The 24,019-nt window shown below is 33.0% G+C and overlaps 1 protein-coding gene across 4 annotated transcripts; it reads right to left on the bottom strand.

The window, feature by feature from the left end:
* Nucleotides 1–43: 43 nt before the first annotated feature.
* On the bottom strand, nucleotides 44–13,722 carry LOC143237451 (WW domain-containing oxidoreductase-like). 4 transcript variants are annotated; one of them, XM_076476715.1, is made up of 3 exons: nucleotides 12,813–13,722; nucleotides 773–891; nucleotides 44–503 (listed from the first exon to the last, which is right to left on the bottom strand). In XM_076476715.1, the coding sequence occupies exons 2-3, from the start codon at nucleotides 865–867 to the stop codon at nucleotides 401–403; spliced, it is 198 nt and encodes a 65-aa protein (XP_076332830.1). In that variant the 5' UTR covers nucleotides 868–891; nucleotides 12,813–13,722; the 3' UTR covers nucleotides 44–400. The 4 variants fall into 4 exon arrangements, with proteins under 4 accessions (XP_076332830.1, XP_076332829.1, XP_076332828.1 ...); XM_076476714.1 differs by having other exon boundaries at nucleotides 773–913; nucleotides 12,829–13,720; XM_076476713.1 differs by having other exon boundaries at nucleotides 12,829–13,716.
* Nucleotides 13,723–24,019: the final 10,297 nt, after the last annotated feature.

Raw genomic sequence — 24,019 nt, 5'->3', positions numbered from 1 at the left:
AAATAATGTGAGTAGTACTCTTTATTCTTTTCAGGAATGACCATGAGCTTCCAAAATAATTTACCTGGAATGGTTACTCTGATAATTAGATAAGAGGGCATGCCATATGACACACAAATGAACAATATTTAGAATTTTGATTTTAATTAAGAAATTAGAACATACGAAATATGTAATTATAAGCAATGTTTTGATGCCAACTTTATTTACATACTTTATTAATAAAGTTGTTTAATTAACTATTGAACATAAGTAACACATTGTGACTTCTCTTTGACTTGTCCATAGTAAGAAGGTTAAAATGACTGAAATAAAAGTTATGTAAATCACACTAAATGAAACTCCGAGAACAGTTTAATATACTTTAGGATTTTATACTGGTTACAAGTTTTATTTATAGTCATGATACTGTATTATTCCAAAAACTCTTAACATTACCTCCAGAAACTTTTTTCTTTTTTCCAGAAGAAGGATGCATCCACTGTGTGCTTTTTGTTTCATGACTACAAAACAAAAAGATATACTATCATTTTAGAAATAGATTTTTAGGAAACAGTATTTTTATTATCAAAACAACTACAACTCAGCACCTACAATTCAAAATTTGTCCTACTTAGCTATAATAAATATTTTAGATTTACATGCCCAATATACTTACAAATTTTAAAACCTTCAACATTCTAATTCCCAGCAAGCACTCCTAGTTGTACAAACAGTTCCTATTCTAACTACTTTACACTGTCTTAAACCAAAATATATAGGCATCTCTTACTTGACATAAAACACTTTCCCATCCAACGCGGACTCGTTCTTCCCAGCCAGGTGGAAGTTCATCTTAGCTATCAGTTTCTGGTAAAATGATGCCATACGAAGAATGTTTATGTCACCAGCCTTATGAAGATATAATTATATTCTGTTTAAAAATAAGATATCTCAACCTAATGGAAACTCAATATTTCATCAATCAAAAAATTAAACTTCTTTTTTTATATAATGAAAGCTGGCAAATCAAAGGGTGGTGATCCTGAAAGGATGAGGATGTTGGAATTTATAAAATTAAACAAAAACAAAACTTTTCTTAAGATGGGTAAAACTATCAAAATTTATTAAACTTCAAATTAAAAACCAAAGGTTTGTATATACTTAAATTGTCTGCAATGTGAAGGTTGAAACAAAAATAACTTTTGAAGTAACTTCCAATGAGAATCTTATGATTGAGAAAACAGTTTTGTATTTTTTTTTTCCAATACCAATATTGGAGAAAAATAAATACTTAAGAAAGGCTACTCAATTTCTTAAATAAGATTTTCTTACATTTTAATCAAGAAAATGTTTTGGAAAAGTTTATAGGAAGCTTATTACCTTAAAACCTTGAATACAGTAAACTATAATGGGAAATTTATCTACCTTTCAAAAGACACACAGTACCAATCAAATTCTAGAACAAGTATGACATTCAATTTATTTCAAAATTTATATTGGATATGATGCTCATACAAAGAGTTATTTAAACAAGTTTAATTTTGAAAATGGAAAAATTCAAGATAATTACAAAATTTAGAATTTTATTTCTACATTTCAAAGAGGAGTTTGGTAAAATATGTAAATGAAAATGAATAAATAGTCAGTTGCTGAACTTGAGTTTTGTTTTGAAAATATGCACAACTTCAGTTTACTATGTTGAATAATTTCCCTTCACATATTTATGTATGATGTATTAAAATATAACATTAATTAATTTAATTTTTGAAATTACATATATTGTTGTAATAATGAAACGTATTCACTTTCTAATCATTAACACTGCTTAAGTTAAATTGCTCATTTTGTATGCTCTTCAGCAGCTAATAATAGGTTAACACTACACAATTATGAAGTTTATTATAAAGTACAAGCAGTCAAACTAAGCTCAGCAGTAGTATTTTATGTGAATCCAGTTACTGCTCTCAGAACTGAAATACTACATAAAAATCATCTATAAATCAAAGATATGGCTGGTTCAAGAATACTCCATGCAAAGAACTGCAACAAGAACATGTTTCTGTAGGAACTATATAAAAGACTAATGGGGGATATATGATACTGGCACTGTTAATAATTCAATGGTCTACAGTAAACAATAACAAAAACCACACTTTATAAAGTAAAAATTGGTCAAATATATGTTATTTTTAGTTCAGGTGTGAATTTTACTTTGATAACAATAAGATATTTTATTATACCTTACAACAAGGTGATCTCAACGAATGTGTAGCTGCTAACAACAAAAAAAAAAAACCTAAAACTGATGACAAGAGATAAACAAGTAGGTTGAAAAGGGGAATGCACCAAAAAAAGTGGAGATCTGTGCTTTAAACAAATGAATCCAAATTTAAACAGACAGGGTACAATGGCTAACAGTTTGTCGCATGGCAGAAAGAAGAATATCATACACAATATACAATCTGTCCTCTAAAGGAATAGTACAAGTTTATAGCTGCATCTTTAACCTCTTTTTCCCCATAAGACAACCCTTTCATTCTGCAAATTATCAGACTTGTATCCTTCCTCTTAACCTATGTGGTACTTGAAAATACCATGCATTTGTATCTTTTTTTTCACACTAATATTTACTCTGAATTATTCTTTTTCTGTATATGTGCAAGTTTCACATAAAACATGAGAGACAAAACAATTAAGAAGTTTTGTGAGTAGCAAGAAATGTTATACCTGCAGAAAACACAATTTAGAACATCAGAGAGTAACTAGGAAGAGTGACAGTCCAACATGTTTCATACTACATCAAATACACACGTTGCATTTATCTAATTAATACTGTGCATTTCATTTTACACATTTCATGCCCAATTTTGTTACTTCATTTTACATCAACCTAGCAGGTAAGAGATTTAGTAATATTTTGCAGAAATACTCATTTCTGGGCAAGTATAACTGCTGGTTCTGTAGAAAACTAATGGGCCTACAGCCTTCTACAACAATGTACTCATACTTTACATTCAATAATGCTCATCATCCATGGGAAAAAAAAAGACTTGAAATTTTAGTTTAAAAATAAGCCATCATCATAGCATTACATCACAGAGTAGATTTCATTGAAGAATTTCTTTCTAGATGCAATTATCAATGAAAGTACCTTACTTTTCTGTTATGACACTCATGAAAATTTTCATTAAAAATTTTTTTCAAGTTTGTTTTTGATTGTTTTCTATTTAAAACTTACTCCTGTTTTGAATTTTTTAGCAATTAAACCTGAAACATATCATTTTGTAGAAATTCAATTGTTTTATTCATTGCTCAGCTGCAAACATACTGACTGCTTATAAAAATATTACCCAGTTGTGATTGGTGATGATCAGTGCAGTAGTTTCGGAGATCCAAGTTTTGGACATGTAAGCTTCATTATAAGATAACCATAATTAATACCTTTAGCAAAGCTCCTGTTATCTAGCAGATCTATCTCACACAACTCCCCAGTTAATTTAGTTTCCTCTGTATATACTAAAGAGCAGATAGGTGTCATGATCACAAGATTTTATTGGAGAGTTTGATATATTTGTTAAAGTAAGTGCTTCCCTTTTACTTGAACTCTTGTTCAGTAAATGTAAACACTTTCTCAGTTAGAAGGGTATTTTTGAGAAGAAGAAGAGCATACAAACAAGCAGTAGAATAATTCACTAAAGTTGCAAAATTCCATTAATTATTTTTTATTGCTAAAACAGAACTAAAAAGAGAACCAACAGAATCTGATGCAAACAGATTGACCTCTTGCATGGGAACACAGACTAAGTATCTTCAAAGCAGTTTACCATCTGATGAGCCTGAAACCAGATAGGGTAGTCTGTACAGAACTCTTACACTTAATACAAGCCAGAGAAATTCAATCTTATCTCTCATCAAAGCACTTAAGAACACTGCAGAAAACCCCAATAAAAGCTAACCAGAACTAACCTGTTAGCTGATGAGATGGCAAATTTCAAAAAGATGAAGTGAACAGGTTTTATGTTTGTGACAATGGTAATCCTTCTCAAGCTAAGAGATATACTTCAGATGTGAACATAGCCCAAGGAGAAGCTTTGGGTCAAGCAAACTGACATACAGAGGTTTAGCTCATCCTGAATAACTGACCCAATGCTCATCAATCTCAAAGGCATTATGGTCAGATGATGATTGAAAAGGAAAGTGTTGCTGAAAATAAAAGTTCCCCAAAAGTAATACAAAACAGACCATTCCATTTAAATTTAATGGCATGGCAAAATACAATTTGTAACAGTGAGACAGTCACTACTAAACTCTGCCAGTGAGCCAATGTGGTGGAAAATAGCAATCTAAGGAATCATATTCAAGGGTTAGAAGAAGGTTACCATAGAAAGTTTAACCATTTATATGGTTGACCTGTGCCAATTGTATGGTAAAGTTTACCCTGCAAAGGTTTCAACAGATCAAGAGAGAGAAGTATTTAATCTATTACCAACATATTGGTATTTGTGGTTGAGAACTTGAAAATGGTATTCCAATAAATAAATAAAAAGTAAGCTTGAAAATAATACCCAGAAAATGGAATTTCTTGGTCACATAGTACTTCCTAAAAGATTGCCTTCAACCTGTGATAAGAGATTTGCAAGTTTTTAAATTTCTCTTCATATTGCTGGCAGTTTGTGGCCAGTTTTTTTCCAAAACTGCTACACCATATCAGCACCAAATTCTAATAGTTATAATTTTATATTACAAAGATTGAAAACTTTTAAAGAATAAGAAAAATAATTTGACTTTTTTTTTGCACAGCTATTAGGGCTATATGCCACAGTCTCTTATTTTGAACTCCCAACCATCTAATAATGGAACTGGCCATCATATTATAATACTTTGACAACTGAAAAAACAAGCAAAATTTGGCCTGATTGCTTTTTGATATATACATCCAAAGCTTTAACTAAAGAGCATGCTTACAACAATTTTCTCATTGCATTAAGTAAAAAAAACAATTGTAACTTAAAATGTAGGTTCTTGTGACACCTGGATTAATGAAACATCTTGTATTTTATCATAAAAATGGCACTTGCATAATATCTTGGAGTGAGATTAAACATTTTGATGACAACATCAGGAATTAAATATAAAGCTAACTAGTCTCTTATTAAGCAGCAACTACAACTGCAAATGATAAAATGACTTATCGGTTACATTTTCATGCAGTGAGTGATTCTAAAAGTATAAGCACTGTGTAAAACCAAGCCATAGCTTATATATTTGTGGGGAACTGCAAGAGTAAAACAAGTATCTAATGAAAAAAAATTGCAGGGTATTTAAGGACGGGATCTTGTTAAAGCAGTTTTCCAATATTTACCATGTGTTTTTAACATCCATATAATCCTCTTTTTAAATAAATGTAATTTTATTTAAATGCTTATTTTAATTAAAAAATATCTTACTTATTATAACTTCAATTTCAATCACACTTTTAACTGCTACTTTGTCATAATTTTATTGTAAATGTAAATCACCTATTTCATGTCAACATTATGGCATTTGAACAAAGGTAAAACTAATGCAATAATATATTTATAATAAAAAAGTGCATCATTATTATTAATCAAACAACGTTCCTAACCTAAACATCCTTCTTCAGGTGAATATATACAAATAATATAAGGAACAAAAACTTAAAAGGCTGTCAATTTTTAAATAATCAGTGTTCTAATTTCTAATTTTGTAGTATTCCTTGTGTTGAAACTCATTAGTCAGCCATGGATATACTTCTAGATCACAATGGTATAAACAAAACAGTGGAGTATTTTACATTTATCACTGTCTATAGGCTATTTTGAAATTAAATCAATTGTTAATTCCTTTCATGTTGAAAATAAAACTGTTTGTATATTTAGTACTACCAGAACAATCACTAAACATATTTATAAGCTCAATGTAAACTTTTTGGGCTGTTTCTCATCCCTCAGTAGATTTGCATAGAAAACTAGATATGCTTGTTTAAAATAATGGTGCTAACTGTTAAGTTAAGCATGATTTTGTTAAGCTAAAACATTGTCACGATCTCTTTCAACTGAAAATTGTTTGATATTTTTGTTAATCAATAAGCATAATTATTGCAATAAATTTATAATACTTTAACAATTTCAATTTTTCTTACTGGTTACTATCTTCTACATGTACACACACATCTTATTATAAATTTTAAAACAGTTTTAATCACCAGCTCAACTCTCTCAACATGGGCTTGGTCCCTGGAACCCATCACATGACCATTCCATGCTTGTTATAGTTTTCATGCTATAACTTTTATATTAGTAAGCATATGCTCACAACAACTGGCAGATTATCAGTAAACATTACAATGCTTTCATAAGAAAACTATCTTTTCTTTTTTTTTTTCATTAAGTCTTAAAGCTTGTTAAGCAATTTTTTTCATGTAGTTTTCTTTTAACATTGCCAATCCAACATGCAAAGTAATTTTCATTTTAAGATTAAAATACTTTCATGCATCAGGAAAAGTTCATATCTCACAGGCACATTATTTATAATATCCAGATAGTTATCAAACTTTTCTTGAGAAACAACTATATCTTATCTTGTTATTTCCAACACAAGTTATTACATTTCCTTCTGATTTCTTAATAGCCTTAACTGGAAGTATATTTTATTTAGTTTGGTAAACAGGATATTTTTGCTGCATAATGTAGCTTTGGTCCACACTTTCATTTATCCCTTTCACAACAGGCTTAGTATAATTTGCACATGTCAAGTATTTATACTATAACTTTTGATGTATTATGTATACATGCACAAAATTTGGTAGACTTTTACTAAGGATTACAAGTTTTTTGTATAAAAAAATTTATCTTTTTAAGTGAAGTATATTTACTAAAGATTTGTAAAAATACCTAGTCTGTTTAGTTAAGTCTCCAAGTGTGATTTTTGTTAGGATTATAAACTATTCTTTGTCTAAAAAAATCTTGTTTTATTCATATAATCTCTAAAGCTTCCTAAATACATTGGAAATGTTTGTTTTCAGAAAGACGTTATATTTTGTCTGTCATTTTCTCTTACCTATGTAGGATCTGTTAATTTGATATACCTCATAACCATCATAAAAGAATTAAGAAATAAATGAAAATGATTTTTTCATGCTACAAAGTATAATATGAAAATACAAATGTTTAGTCTAAATAGCTTAAGTCTGATAACTTTATATATATATATTATTTATTATGTACTGATCTTCCATTCATGCCTAGCTAACATTACATAACTTGCACTGATGCAGTCTATGTGCACTCATGTTATGTATCCAGTAGCATAAAACTGATCTTAAGCCTTTCCTATCTTATGTGTTTTATTGGACTGGTATTTTGTAATATACAGTCATTTCAATTATTATACATTATATGTGTGTATTTTGATTATTACTATTTAGAAATAAATTATTAAACTTATTTTTCTTAGAATACTGAACTATAAATCAAGAAGAAAAGAAACAATCATCTCTTCAAGCTAGAACCTTCAAACTTAGTTGCTACTGGACACAGGTTGCTAAGCCTTTTAAAATTTTGCGAGTGGAAGATTAAAAAACATTTTTTGGGGAGAAGGAGTTTTATGTATATATATAGATAGATAGATATATAGATAGATAGATAGATAGATACACAGGTGAATAACCAAAAAAATCATAAGTACATATACTGTAAAATTCCACTATAATTTCTTAAGCTCAGTAACTAAGATTTATTTATATTTTAAAAAATATGAAACTTCAAGCAGACAACACTTACCTCACTGAAATCTTGGACTGAAAAAACACTATAGCATTTTCAAAGATTAAATTGGTGACGAAGACTACTCTGGGGACATTCTAAGCTGTTGATAGGTTATTCATGTCACATATTAAAGTAAGTGTATATAAGGGACCATTTCCAAAAATTGAAAGAGGTGAACAGGGCCACTGTGTTTGATATAATATACAAGCTATATCTCAGCAAAATAAAAAGATACAAGGTTCTCATTTTATATTCCACCTTCATGATATTAGTAATTTTAGTTCCTAATTTGTACAAAAGTATAGACTTAGTATTTCGACAAACATTTAATTTTAAACAGCTCTGCATTCAACATACCACAAGGCTCACTAAAATCTATATTTAAATGTGTTCTTTTCATATTTACTTTTAAGAAATTAATTCATATACAGTATTAAATTTTGAATTATAATCTACATTTTGACTCCAGACTTATTGACATAATTACATAAAGTAGTATTTCAATAAAATTTTGAATGTAAGTCAACAAACATGATGACTTGGCCTTTGAACTCTGACCAATTGTGAAAGGGTTAACCATCATGGTAGACCGCTTATAGCTTTCTTGAATTTATCACATCTAATGCCAAAGTTTTACATCTGCTTAGCATTACAGATAATACAACAGTTTGATCCAACCTCACTTTAGTTCTGAAATTGAATATCTTAATTCTCCAAATATTAAGGCTTCCCAATGCAAAATTTTATTTATTTCCATTATAATTGCCCTGTTGCATTTGCCATCAACTGATGCAACATCTTTAACATAACTCCTAAATCTGTTCAAATGATTCACCTTCCAAAATTCTTGTTTCATCCAAACATATTGCAGCTTTCATAACTGTTGTTTTCTCTACATTAATATTCACTGTTTCTATGTTTGCCATTTTTTTTCTGATATGCCTATTAAGGATGAATCCACTACAGTAATATCACCTACAAACTTCAACTCGTGTAAGTAGTTACCATTTGTCCATTTTACTTCTGTCATTGGTCGACTAAGTGTTTCCAATCATGAGGTCCTTCACCTCCAAGTCAATTGTAATGGTAAACAACAACAGTGATAAAATGTTACACTGCCTAATGTGTGATAATTAAATCACTCCCCCTATTCCACTCATTTGTAACTGCCTTTGTATAAATGCTTACATTTACTATGCTTTTATATATACCATAACTACACTCCTGGCAGTGCTCCTTAGATTTCCAATGAACAATCTCAAAAGCCTTTCTACAGTTAATTTATAATTATATTACTAAATTATTGTCATATAAGAAATTTCTCAATTATATGTTGTAATATAAAATTCTGTTCATAACAATCATGCTTGTTTGGTCTCAGCTTCATATCTACAGCTTCTTTCATCTAGCTCAGCAGAATTCTTAATATCACTTTACAAGGCATTAAAGTAGGCAAATGCCTGTCCAGTTTGAACACTGGCTCAAATCACCTTTCCTTGGGAAGGAAATAATAATACTATATTTCTCCAGTTCTTTACAGCTTTTTCTTTGAGCCATGCTATTACAAAACATTTTCAAATATTTCATAATTTTTCCTCCTGCCATTAACATTTTTGTATAGATTCTATCCATACCTGATGCTTTTTCTTTTCTTAACTCTCTAATCTGTGGTTATATCATCCAATTTTACAGCAATTCTAGATTTACCACACTACTAAAATCATGCACATTTGCTCTATTCAACTCTTAAAAAATTTCTATGTGTATTAATATTTTTCTTGGAGTATGACTGGACCAATCCGGCTGTGTCAGGTTACTAAACAATTACAACGTATATACTTTTTGACAAGACAGCATGGTTATATAAAGGGCTGAGATTTACAAAAATTTGTTACACATTATACAATAATTTCACAATTTCTATAATGTTAAGTTATTCCAGATAATCTTATTTTTAGAACATCACCATAATGTGAAATTTAGAAATAACAATGTTTGTATGACACCCAAATAGATGTTATATAGAATCAAGTTATTTTAAAACCACAATCACAAGATACTTCTCTATAGTTATCCTACAGAGTAGAAGGTAACATGGTTTAACATGTTGGCTCCCATAAAATACACCAGTGTTTTATGATAATCTTGCAATAAATCCCACACAACCCACTGGTAAGTTGTGCTCTATTATATTTTTAATAGGCCACTTATTGGCTGGGACACAACAGCTACATATACACTCTTCCTAAAAAGTTATTGTAAACTAGCTAAGGAGACCCGAGAAAGTATTGGCAAAATAGGCTTGGGAGCTAATGTGTTTAAGCAACAAGTGTTATAATTACTTCTGAAGGAATTATTCTTCCAATGTTATGTTAGGCATTTACAGGTAATGGAAAAAAGATGAGAAAAAAAAAGACTGGAGAAATGCCTAAGAAAATTAAAGAAAGATTTCTTCTCCTAATAAACAGATATTATTGTCCGAGATGCCAAATGGTAAGCAAGAAAAATGTTTGGATATTCAAACCAACATAGGAAAATTGCTAAGCCACTAATGTGTTAATAAAAATTACATCAGTTAAATTCATAAATATATTCAAAGAATAGAAATTTTTGATTATTACTATTTTCAATTATTCCAGCAATCAATCAATTAAAATAATCCGTGATGATGAGAAAATCACTTGTAAAAAAAATTATATATTCAAAAATGGCTGGTATGGGTAGAGAAGGTATTAATAGAGGAGCAAACAACATTTTGACCTTCTTCAGTCATTGTCAGGTTCAACCTGAAGAAGGTCAAAACATTGTTCGCTCCTCTATTAGTGCCTTCTCTACCCATACCAGCTGTTTTTAAATATATAATCAACCAAAATCACATTAAAATCAACTAACCTTAATTAGTTGTTTTAAAACTAAGTGTTATAAAAAAATAATCAAAAGTAGAGTTTTTGCTTATTAATATTTTCAACTATTCCAACTATTCAAGTAATCAAAGCACTTCCATAATGCTTGTTGTTAAGTGCAGAGATACATAACTGGATATCTGTTCTCTGCCCGTTGGGAATATCAAATTAGATTTTGTGCACCATAAATTTGTTTTTTTACATCAAAGTTTGTTTAGTTGTGAACCAGCATTACCTGGTAATTCAGAAGGAGAGAAGTACCTCATAATCTGAGGATTTTGGGTTTTATTCCCATTGCCACTTAACTTGCTTGCCCTGTTTTTTCTTATGACAAAGCTACTATTGCTAAGGCTACCTGCCACTACCACTAATTTTGAACTGCTGACTAGTAGGAAAGCAGCTTGCCAGCATCACCCACCATATACTCTTGTACAATTTAACTATTAGATAAAATGAAAATGACTGTTTTTTACATTGTTTCAAGTTTCTAATTTATATTGTATAACTATATTCTTCAATTTTCTGTAAGTAGGCACAGATCTAGGTTAGGCACCCAACCTCAAATTTTTAGAAGTTCATAGCTTTATTCTTCAATGTTATATAATTATATATGAGTTCCACTTAAAGCCTTTGTTATTAATCTTTAATACCTTCAGCTTTTAAAGGATGCAACACATTTCACATATATAGCATCCCTTCCCTATGACTTCAGTGTCCTATCTGTATTAAGTAACCATTCATTATGTTAGGAATGATGAAGGCTCAATAAATTATATTTAACACAAAAAATACAATTCTCTATAACACAAGTGATCTTGAAAGGTGAACTTTTCTTCTTCGGGCACAAACTTGGAAGTACTTAGGTTATAGAATTTTGTATTTTTGTCTCCTATTAATTAACCTATATTTCTCTATTTCAAAAACATTATTATCATCAAAACTGCCTACTTTTAAGCAGGTTTCACTTATTCCCATTATATGAAAATCTTCCCTTCTGATTAGTGCTCTAACAATCTGTTTTACTTCTAACATTACAACAGCCAACAGTAATAATTTTTTTCCTACCCTTAGAAGTATTTCTGTATTATTACCAGCAATTCATTGTGCACTTCTATAAAATGCACAAGTACTACTACTCATGCTAATGTTAATAACAGAAGTTATTAAGTATTGCAAAATACTGGATATAAATAAGCTTGTTACATGAAATAAACAAATACATATCATCCACCTATTTCACCTGATTCAGGTGAAATTTCTCCAGACTGATGGCATTATAAATGCAACATTTGTAAAATAAGTAAATTATCTGTCAGATACAGACAGAGATAAATCAAAATAATACCATACTCTTAAATCCCACTACAGTACTAGTGTGGTATTACACAATTCCTTTACTAACATTCATTGAGCATCATTTCTATTAAACATTAAAAAGGAGAGAAATTTGCAACTCATGTTATCTGTGCAAGTATAAACCACCTCTTGGAATGAGTAATGCTTCACTTCAGGGAAGAATACTGTATGGCATAAACATGGTAAAGTAAGTATAACCATTACAGAATAATATACCCTTTTTCCAAGTTAGAGAATGAGTTCAAGTTTACTAACCTTCACATATCCTGTGGACTAGAAATTTCTAACAAAACGTAATGTACCTGAACAAAAATTAAACAATGATCTGAATATATACAAAAAAAAAAAAAAAAAGATATTCACTACTGGTCAAAAGATCATTCAGATTGTCACACTATCTTCCTTTTTATTGCAAGATCTTTCTAGGCCCAGTCCTACAAAGTTAAAATTTAAGAGAACATATTTACCAGTTAATTTACAAATTCGTAACTTTCTAAAATCATATTCTAAGACTAAGGGAGTGACACCACAACAGTTACACATAAGGGTAATTTCACTGCACATTTAGCTTCCGAAAACCACATAAGCTAAATCTAAAACCAAATAAGAAAACAAGATAAAGCCAGTTTACAAAATAATGACTGAAGATAAACTAAAGAGTAAAAAAGAAAATGCTGACATATCTTTTTTATTTAAGTGTTGTAACATTATAAATGTTAAGAAGGGATTAACAAACTCAAAACTAAATAAACTGGTTACAAACGTACAATAAAATTACACACACACAAAAAACGAAATACTTATTGCTGTAGAGTAGCCTTTCATATTTTGATGACGAGAGTGTCCTTTTAATATTTTAATTAAGACGTATTTGTAAAGCTTGTTCGTGAGAGTTTTGGTATAACATAATTGTAATCTGCTTGGAAATTTTCGTAATGCTTAGCTGCAACGTGAGGAAAGAATGTATAAAAACATCAGCAAGTTGTTTATTAGAAGCATATATCAGAGGAAAAAAAAAGGACGGCAAATATGATTTAAAGAAAACTTAATAAAATCTATATTTTATCAAAGTAATGCTAAGGGTAAGTAATAACACTACATTGGATATTATACAAGATAGTGAAGGATTTTTAACAGTCCAAAAGAAAAACAGCGTAATAAGACAAATAAACCAAAAATAACAGAAAGTAACAACATAAATAACACTCAAAGTAATAATCCGAAACCCTCTAAAATCATAACTACAATACCAGGTTCTTACATGGCATCCCTAATTACAGCGGAAATCACACGCTGCAAACTACAGATAATTGTATTTAAACGATTAATCAGAAAGATGACTTAAATCAAGGCGCTGCCCCCAAACGGTTGATACCCAGCTACAAGAACAGCCGAAGGGCGTCTTTATACCCGGAAACATACAGATTACACTACTAAGAGCAAAACTATAATACAAAGCAATAATAATAACACATGTGAACATCAATATAATCATCGAACACATAATCCTGCGTTCGACTCGTAATCCGAGGGTCATAGGTTCGAATCCCCGTCGCACCAGACATGCTACCCCTTTCAGCTGTAGGGGCGTTATAATGTAACGGTCAATCCCACTATTCGCTGATAAAAAGAGTAGCCCTAGAGTTGGCGGTGGGTGACGATGACTAGCTGCCTTCCCTCTAGTCTTACACTGCAAAATTAGGGACGGCTAGCGCGGATAACCCTTGTGTAGCTTTGTGCGAAGTTCAAACAAAGAAAACAAAACGAAGAATTAAAAACAAAAAATAAAATTTAATAAAGCAGAAAGAATAATATCAGCCGAAAACCAACCAGTCTTATCAAAATCACATTAAACAAAAATGAACATATAACTGACCTCATTTAAAATAGGAGGCCTGGCATGGCCACGTGGTTTAAGGCACTTGACTCGTAATCCGAGAGTTGCGGGTTCGAATCCCCGTCACAACAAGCATACTCGCCCTTTTAGCCGTGGGGGCGTTATAATGTTACAGTCAATCCCACTATTCACTGGTTTGTTTGTTTGTTTTGGAATTTCGCACAAAGCTACTCGAGGGCTATCTGTGCTAGCCGTCCCTAATTTAGCAGTGTAAGACTAGAGGGAAGGCAGCTAGTCATCACCACCCACCGCTAACTCTTGGGCTACTCTTTTACCAACGAATAGTGGGATTGACCGTCACATTATAACGCCCCCACGGCTGGGAGGGCGAGCATGTTTGGCGCGACTCGGGCGCGAACCCGCGACCCTCAGATTATAAAGCGCACGCCTTAACGCGCTAGGCCATGCCGGGCCCTATTCATTGGTAAAGAGTAATCTAAGAATTGGCGGTGGGTGATGATGACTAGCTGCCTTCCCTCTAGTCTTACATTGCAAAATTAAGGACGGCTAGCGCAGATATCCCTCGTGTAGCTTTGCGCGAAATTCAAACCAAACCAACAAATCTAAAATGAGATCACCTTATAATATCAAAGATACGAAGTAGAGGGAGCAAAAACACTAGCAATTACAGTCGCACAATACTTCAATTGGGCCTGGCATGGTCAAGCGCGTAAGGCGTGCGACTGAGTACTTACAACGCTAAAACCGAGTTTCGATACCCATGGTGAGCTTTGTGCTTAATTCAAAACAACAACAACAGCTGCGTACGAAAAATTTTAGAAACAATAATAATAAGTGAAAGATTAAATCTTTGCCTAGAACACAATTTTAAATTGCCGGAAGTACAGAATGGTTTTAGAAAATTTCGGCAAACAATAAATCATTTAGTTAGATTGACCGAAACCGTAATATATAGTTTTAACAAAAGAGAGTATACGATTGTTTTTTTCTTCACCATTCAGAAAAGGCTATCGATACAATCTAGTACTCAGCTCTGAGGTTCTAACACTTAGGACTTTTCTAACTTTCTAGAAAATGGCGGGTAAATGTTAAGGGAACCTACCCGAAGTATTTTACTTCTGAGGCAGGAATACCTCAAAGAAGGATAAATAACCCCATAGTCTTCATCATGTATGTAAGCGACATGACATTAACGAATAAAATGATAAGCACAACACCAACATTATTTATAAAATAGAATGTGATAACTGTTACGACTTCTATATTGGAGAAACAAGCAGAAAAATGAAAACCAGATTCAAAGAACACAAAAAAACACCTTCACACGTTTTTGAACACTGAAAATCAAATAAACACAACATAACCATAGAAAATACTCAGATACTAAGTAGGGAAACAAACATAAATAAACGCAAAATGAAAGAAGCCCTACTTATACAACAACTAAAACCAAAATTAAACCCATATTAAGAAACAACTTTATACCTGTTCTAATAAATAACCTGACATCTGACTGCAACGCCCCCCTACAATACCGTACCTGTTTAATCGTGTGTCAGGCAACTGTCAGTTGCAAACTCTCTCGTTGTTAACCTGAAGATAACCTAGGAAGGTCGAAACGTTGTTCTCTCCTTTATTAGTGAAAGTGTTAATACCCATACCAACCGTTTTGAAATAAATAGATATATTTCAACTTAAATTACTGTTTCATTTCATAATCTACAGAGAATCTAGCTATTTGGAAGAATTCCGAAACACCAACAACAGCGGCCACGAATTTACAGCTCTCACTAAGTAACATCGCAGAATACTGTTCTAAGAAACGAATAAAAATTAATACACTAAAAACACAAATCTTAGTACAGGTAAAACAAAAGAAACTAATTAAAATTAACCCCAAACTCTAACTTAACGGAATACATCTCCGAACAGCTACATCAGCAAAATTTCTTGGGCTTACTTACGATACAAAGTTAAGCTAGCAAAAAAATATAGGGCCCGGCATGGTCAGGTAGTTAAGGCATTCGACTCCTAATCTGAGGGTCGCAGTTCAAATCCCCGTCACACCAAACATACTGGCCCTTTCTTCCGTGGGGGCATTATAATGTGATGGTCAATCCCACTATTCGTTGGTAAAAGAGTAGCCCAAGAGTTGGCGGTTGGTGGTGATGACTAGCTGCCTTCCCTCTAATCTTACACTGCTGAATTACGGACGGCTAGCGCAGATAGCCCTCGAGTAGCTTTGCGCGAAATTCAAAAACAAACAAAGCTTTGCACGAAATTCAAAACAAACCAAACCAAAAGCAAATGAATGAAATCTCAAACAAAATCTTACTAAGAATAAATCAAATTTGAAGTCTATCAGGAAATAATACAAGGACAGCACCAACTAATACATTAAATATATACAAACAATACAGACAACTTGCCCAGTATGGATCAATGTCGCACCTAATAAAATTAAAATCAAGCTACAAAAACAATAAAATGCAATACTCACTTACACCTATCAAGTTCCCCGCTCAACAAATTATAAATTCCTACGCAAATATGCAACCATATAACCACTCCATTCACCTACTTTTCAGAAAAACTTAACAAACAACAAAATGTTGCGCGCATAAGATCGTTGTATCATACATGATGAAAATCAGTCTAAATACCTCTCACCCTTAAATATGAACCATAGGTTTAGTATTATGCCACCTATTGCTAGACCCATGCAAGGGATGTCGGTGGGGACATTTTATCCCCACTTAGGTGTTTTTTTTTTAATTTCGCGCAAAGCTACACAAGAACTATCTGCGCTAACTGTCCGTAATTTAGCAGTGCAAGACTACAGGAAAGGCAGCTAGTCATCACCACCCACCGCCAACTCTTGGGCTACTTTTTACCAACAAACAGTGGCATTGACCGTCACATTATTATGCCACACAAGTGAAAGGGCGAGCATGTTTGGTGTGATGTGGATTCGAATCATGAGTCGAGTGCCTTAACCACCTGGCCATGCCAGGCCCCCCACTTCGGAGAAAACCATACACTCGGTGAAAGATTAGAGAAAAAAGAAAAAGAAAAATGAAAAAGGGAGAAGAAAAGAAAAAAAACGAGAGGAAAGGAAAAAAGGAAGTAAAATAGGGAAGAAGTATGGATCAGATAGAGACAAAAAATCAACACAAGAAATATCAGTATTAAGATTTGACTTTTGCTTTTTCTTCACTCTTTTCCTTACCGTTGGAGCGCGAGTGTATGCATGCCAGTAAACTATTGAGCAGTAGGTTAAGGGAGATGATGCAACGACCAACGTAATTCTGTATCAATTTTTTTTTCTTTTACGCCTCGTTATGGTTGAATAATAAATATATAGATATTGTTTCTGATTTATAATTAATATTTATAAGATAAATATACTGCTGGCCAAAATTCTAAGGCCAATGCACATAAAGAAAAAATATGCATTTTGCATTGTTAGATTCAACCACTTATTTGAGTAGAGCTTCGAAAGAGGAAAATAAGAAAAGGGAAAGTAAAAATAAAAAAAACTTTTAGCATTTAATAGGGAAAACGTGAACACTATGAAATTAGCCAAAATACTAGCTTGTCAAAAGTTTAAGACCATTCCAGAAAGAAGTCCTAAACAGGGTAGGAAATGGCCAACAAGAGGTCTCAGTAGGGAGTTGCACGGCCGTCATTGCAAATGACTGCAAATATTCGCTTTGGCATGGTCGATATAAGCGTTTGCAGAAGGCTGGCTGAAATGTTTTTCCAGGTGGTGAAGAAAGATCATGCACTGTTTGGAATTGACGTCCATTTCTATAGACTTCCATTGCCATCAGGGGCGTAGATCCTGGGGGGATGGGGTATACATCCCCCCTTCATTTTAGGTGGGGGGTATGGTGCATACATTCGTTCCCCCTCTACAGTTTGGTCTTTTGAATTGTTTTATTGCATCACAGGCCTACAAATTGTGTGTTTATTTTTGTGATTCTCGTGTTCTTACCAATTGAATAACATAATTAGGCCTAGATGTAGGCTTTTTCAGTAGCCGAAATGTACATCTTTAATATAAGCGTGCTTCTAAGCTTTTCGATCTGAGTGATAGTTCGTAAGTATCAACCAGTAGGCCTAAGTATACATGCAAGTATCGTGGCAAGAAGATTACTCTGCGATTGCATGTTTACAGCTTTCAGGTTCACGTAATCAGAGATTACCAACTTGCAAATTCAACAGTTCACATAAGTGGTTGCAAAAATCATCCCCCACATCGGGTGTAAAATATCTACGACCCTGATTGCCTTCCACTCCAAAACATTTTCAATGTGGTTCAGTTCGGGCAAACATCCTGAATGGTCAAAAAGAATTACGTTATTCTCCATGAAAAAGTTCTTTGTCCTGCGGACATTGTGGATTGCAGCGTTGTCCTACTGAAAGATTCAGTCATTTCCACACAAGCGATGGCCTTCAGTCAATAAGAAAGTTCTCTCCCACATGGCAATATAACAAGCTGCTGTTTGACGCCCCTGTATAACCAAAAGCTCCATTGTTCCATGGAAAGAGAAAGCACCCCAGATCATGATGGAACCTTCTGCATTGTGTCGTGTAGAAAATGTCTACGGTGGGATATCCTTATCGTGCCAGCAATGTTGGAAACCATCTGTACCATTCAGGTTAAATTTTTCTCATCAGAAAACAAATCTTTCGTCCACTTTTCTACGTCCTATATTTGGTGCTTATCAGCAAAGTTTAATCCATCTTTTTCGTGGTGTGAAAGAGGCGTGGCCTTTGAAACGTTTAAGGTTTTTAAAGCCTTTCTCCCGTAAATTCCGTCTTATTGTTCTTGAGCTGCATTCTGCGTCCGTAAGGGCCATAATCTGGTTTGACGATCGGCTGATGTCTTGCCGGACAACCTCCTGCTCAACGACGGCGAAATTTTCTTGAGTCGACCACTTGAAATTCTCGTTCCGTATCCTTCAGGGTTTTTTAAAAATTTGCAACAGCAGTTTTACTACGCCCCATCTCCCCAGAGATGACACATTGAGAGAGACCTTGCTTTTGCAGCTTGACAATTCTGCCACGTTCAAACTCTGTCAACGTTTTAGCCTTTCCCATGTTTTTAAGCAATGTAATACAGGAGATGTTGACAACGCTAATGCTTGAACACAAATGGCTAAATTTCGTTACGTGTTTACCGATTAACGCTTCGTTTCAGTATGGTCTTAAACTTTTGACCAGCTAGTATTTAGGCTAATTTCATGGTGTTCACATTTTCCCTATTAAATGCTAAAAAGGTTTTTTATTTTTATTTTATCACTTTTTATTTTCATCTTTTGAAGCTCTACTCAAATAAGTGGTTGAATCCAACAATGCAAAATGCATATTTTTTCTTTATGTTCATTGGCCTTAAGATTTTGGCCAGCAGTGTATATAAATATATGTAAACAGAATAGAATTTTCTGTTTTTAAAATTAATATTTATCATGTGATAAAGTTTTTAGCAGAAAAATATATTTTTTAAATTTTTGTATTGTAATTGCCCCCGCTAATACAGCGGTATGTCTCCGGATTTACAACCAGTGCATGGAGTGTGAGGGGGTTATTTGAATAATGAATACAAAGTTGATTACACTAGTTATTTTTATTTCCATTATTTTTCCCCATTTTTGGATTAATCAGTTTTTACGTTTTTCTGTTCTAGTTATTTTTCTTAATAAGTGCAAAGACGCTGGGAAAAAGACATGCAAGTAATCGTCACGAAGTCAAATGCTTAGAATTTGAAAATGTCACGAACAATGACCATAGAAACAAACATATTCAAAGCTGTCATAGTGATACGTTGAGGACTGGTAGAGGTCCAAAGTCTTCTGAGATCGTATCAGAATCTCAAAAGAAGATATCAAAGTATTTTGTTACGCTACATCTACAACATCAATCGCAATGGAACTCAAAACGAATAAACAGTCAGTAGAAGTAGAGACTGATACAAACTCTCAAGAAATCAGTTTGACTGACTCACCTTTGACAAAAGTCGAAAAAAGCACTGTTTCCAAAGAGGCACACAATTTTCAGGAAGAAACTCTTTTGAAAGAGATGAAACCTCTCATAGTAGTTTCTGATTCGTCAAGTGACGATCTAATCAAAACTGTGGCTTCAAAATCAAGTTGCTTAATCTTGCCGTTCAAAAACTCTAAAGAAAACTCAATCACTGAAAAACAATCTAATAGCAATACAATCAATTTATTCTTTAGTCGAGAGAAGTTCCAAGTGTCACCAAATATTTCAGGAAATTTAAAAAAGTTGCGGAGAGAAAGTCATTGTACTTCAGACTCAGAATGAGATCTGCTAGGTCTTAAGACATGCTGCGGCGGCGGCCTTAAAGAAACGTATTGAAGCTACAAATCTCGCCCTTCTTAAAATTGTTTCGAGCGTTTTCAGCACTTCGACCACGGGTAAAGGTTTTTTGGTTTCAATCTGTGTTTCAGAAATTGTCTTTACTCTCCTAGCCTTGGTAAAATCTTTAAGTGAAACTTCATCTTTGTCAACTTACCTTCAATCAGAAACAATGGATGTCTTTTTGAAGAGAAAGTCTGCTGATGCGACAATCAACAACTTTAAATCACTAGAAACAAACAAAATTTTTCGTAACTATGGGACGAAGTCACAAATTTCATGAAAGACATAAAAGAAATAATTAAGAAAGAACATGATATCAGTTTCAAAGAACAGATCGTTCTTCGCCGCAGAATACCGTCAGAATATATCTTAGAAGCTGAATATGCATCTGCCACTACAAATTTTAATAGTTCGACCTCTTATGCAAGAGACGCCATTTTCTTTCTCACTATTCAAGCTTTTAAAGAGCAAATTCAATTTTTTTCGATGAAAATTATCAAAATATTATTTGCGGTCTCTCTTCTATCATAATGCGACCAGAAAAAGGAGATGCTACAGATGATGTCTCATTACTCTGTGACTTTTATGAACTGTATGAGAATCAATTATCTTCAGAAAGAAAGACTGTGGTTAGTCTTCTCGATCAAGAAAAACAAAATCCCCATTTGTCTTTGGGATGTAATTTGTCAAAATGTATTTATGAGAACGGTATCTTAAACCTCCTTCCAGCTTATTCTCAGTTGGTGTAAATATTCAGTACTGCTCCAGCCACATCCTATTCTGCTAAAAAGTCATTCTCTACTTTACGTCGAATCAAAACTTACTTACGTTCTACAATTGGAAAAGAAAGACTGTCTCATGTCGCCATTTTAAATATTGAATTTGAAATAAATTTTGTGATGGAGAACAAAATGGAAGAGATGATTAATGCTTTTGTTCATCAGAAGAATCGTAAAACTTATTGTTTATTTGAATTTTATTTGGTCTTATGTTATATGCGTTAGGAAAATAAAAACACTAGCTGCAATTTAAACTTTATGATTACCGTTTTTTATTCTTAAAAGCAAACATATGTTGTTACTTTTTCGGAGCAATCAAGATACTGAAATTTTATGTTTACGTTTTTTTTTATTATTAAGGATATGATGTTACTTTTTCGGAGAGGTTTGGGTACTAACACTCCAGTTGGGAAATTTGCCCTGCCGGCCTGGCTACACATATTTAATTCATCATATCATTGTTTTATCATATAGTGTATTAAAAGTGTACTTATGTAAATACAAATAAAATAATCAAACAGCATTATAAACATTGGAACATATAGACTATCTATATAGCGAGTATGCATCAAGAGAGGAAGAATGAAATTTGATTAACAAAAAAAGCAAATGGACATAAAGTTTCAGCAAGAAAATCATTGCGAATCTTATCTGCTTCACATCATGTGGGGTAACTGACATCGAGGCTTATGTGGGAACATAGATGTGCTTTAAACAGTTTCATAGTCTATGACCAAGAAGTCTCCGTGCATTATACGACAGTTAGAGTACCAGTGGTAAAACATACAGTGACAATAAGAAGAGAAATTATTATACTACCAAGAAGTAAAATGCTTATATCAGAACTTTTTTAGAAGTAAAAATGTTAACCTGAAGATAACCTAAGAAGGTTAAAACGTTGTTCTCTGCTTTATTAGTAAAAGTGTTAATACCCATATCAGCCGCCATGAGATACATTGTTAGAAGTAAATTCGGACCTAATAACCAAGGCATGGGCCAAATATTCAAACTTATCTTCAAGAACTATTAATTGGAAGAACTTTTTGGGGTATGAAGAGTAAGGTCATAATCAGAGCCATGAACACAACAAATCGTGAAATCTAAGTTAATCCTGGCAGAACAGTACAAGATATGTAGCCATACAGAACATTAGAAGTGAATATCCTCGAGACAAAATATGGGAAGTCTGATACCACTTGCGTAAATGAAAAAGGTTTTTAATCTCACTTACAAGAACTGTTTGATCAGAGCTGTGGAGGTCTCACAACAACCTGAAAAGATATAAGTGCCTTTTGGGTGCATTAAACATGAAAGTGTGCCCACTAGACTTGGTTATCTGTGAGATTAGATGAGTTTGGTTAAAGAACTTTTCTGGTTTAAAGTTATGCCTGTACATAACTTCTCATCAACACCTCATACGTGCACTCTCTCACACACACACTCACCACGTACATGTATATATGCAAAAAAGTGAAACAAAAAAGTATATGGCCAAAATTGTCAGGAATCATAATATTTTTCATGAAATGGTAAAAGATACTTTCTAGTCATCATAATGACTTAGGCTGTACAAATACAATAAAACATAAGATTATCTACTATATTTCACTGAAAGAACCGCTATAAATCTTCATTAAAATTACAAAAAATAATTAGTCTTAATTATGAATAATGTTTAGTATTGTGCTAAATGTTGCTTATTTCGTATTTCCTTGTGTCCACTTTCATTATTACATTATATCACGAATTAGCTATCAGATAACTAGAATTATTTTGTAATCAATATCTTGACTAACTTTTCAGTTATTAAGAGGACATACCTAACTGCTTGAAGGTTAATTCCATTTTATCTGAGTGTACCACATATGTAAATAATGCGTAAAGGTTTGTCTCCTATTGCTAATATTGGTGTGTTTTATTTCCTTCAATGCCAAAAGATATTCTCTTTGTAATGTAAGATTATAGATTATTATGTTATGTATGTGTATTTGTGTATTAATTATAGTAAGGGTGCCTTTAATTCAGGTTGGGGGTATGATGCATACAATCATCCCCCCTACAGTTTGGTCTGTTGAATTGTTTTATTGCACCACAGGCCTACAAATTGTGTGTTTGTTCTTGTGATTCTCGTGTTCTTACCAATCGAATTACATAATTTGGCCTAGATGTAGGCTTTTTCAGTAGCCGAAATGTACATCTTTAATACAGGCGTGCTTCTAAGCTTTTCGATCTAAGCCAGGGGTGTGCAACATTTTTCGTCGGTGGGCCATATAACCAACTTCATCAATCAAGCGGGGCCACTTAAAAAAACAAGCTTATTCGTGTACATGCACAACAAATTAAAAAAAATTCTCAAAATGCAAGCAATAATATTTTATATTTTTGCATGAGTGATCATTTTAGTGCGACACTTGAAATTTAGAGTCCTTGCAGAGCTTGTCAATATCAGCTTTGACAGAAGTGGTTGCCACTCTTAACTGACTGGTCAAATGTTCATCAGTCAGCTGACTTCTACATTTGGTTTTGATGAGCTTCATTTTGGAGAAAAATTGCTCACAGCAGTAGGTGCTACCAAAAAGGGAGGCAATTCTTTGTGCATGACGGGACAAATTGGGAAACTTTTCACGTACACAGAGTTTGTAAAAAGTCTAGCAAACTGTTTTCAGAGAATTTCCTTTTAGTGTCCATGTCAGCCTGCAGTTCAATGAGTTCCATTTGGCAATCATCAGGACTGTCTTCCACTGCCAAATCAAAAGGTTGAGCGAACAATTTCAATCTAATTTCAGTTTGTCTGAAATCTGGAAATCTGTTTGCAAACTCATCACGCAGCTTTTGTACACTGGTTCCATATTTGGTGCAATCCAGATTAGGAAATTCCAGTTTCCTGGTTGCAAGACATGTAAAATGGGTCAATATGGCTCTTCTCAACTGAACCTGGAAAAGTTCCAATTTCTTCTCAAAAGCCCA

The sequence above is a fragment of the Tachypleus tridentatus genome, chromosome 13, assembly GCF_004210375.1.
Source record: "Tachypleus tridentatus isolate NWPU-2018 chromosome 13, ASM421037v1, whole genome shotgun sequence".
Taxonomy (NCBI): Eukaryota; Metazoa; Arthropoda; class Merostomata; order Xiphosura; family Limulidae; genus Tachypleus; species Tachypleus tridentatus.
Note: the sequence above shows the minus strand (reverse complement) of the source record. Positions and strands in the feature narration are given on the sequence as shown.

Bases quoted from the DNA above. Each gene is read 5' to 3' on its own strand.
- LOC143237451 (XM_076476715.1), bottom strand. From the start codon at position 867: ATGGCATCATTTTACCAGAAACTGATAGCTAAGATGAACTTCCACCTG. The intron at 504-772 runs GTAAGAGATGCC...TTTGTTTTGTAG, and splicing joins GGGAAAGTGTTTTATGTCAA to TCATGAAACAAAAAGCACAC.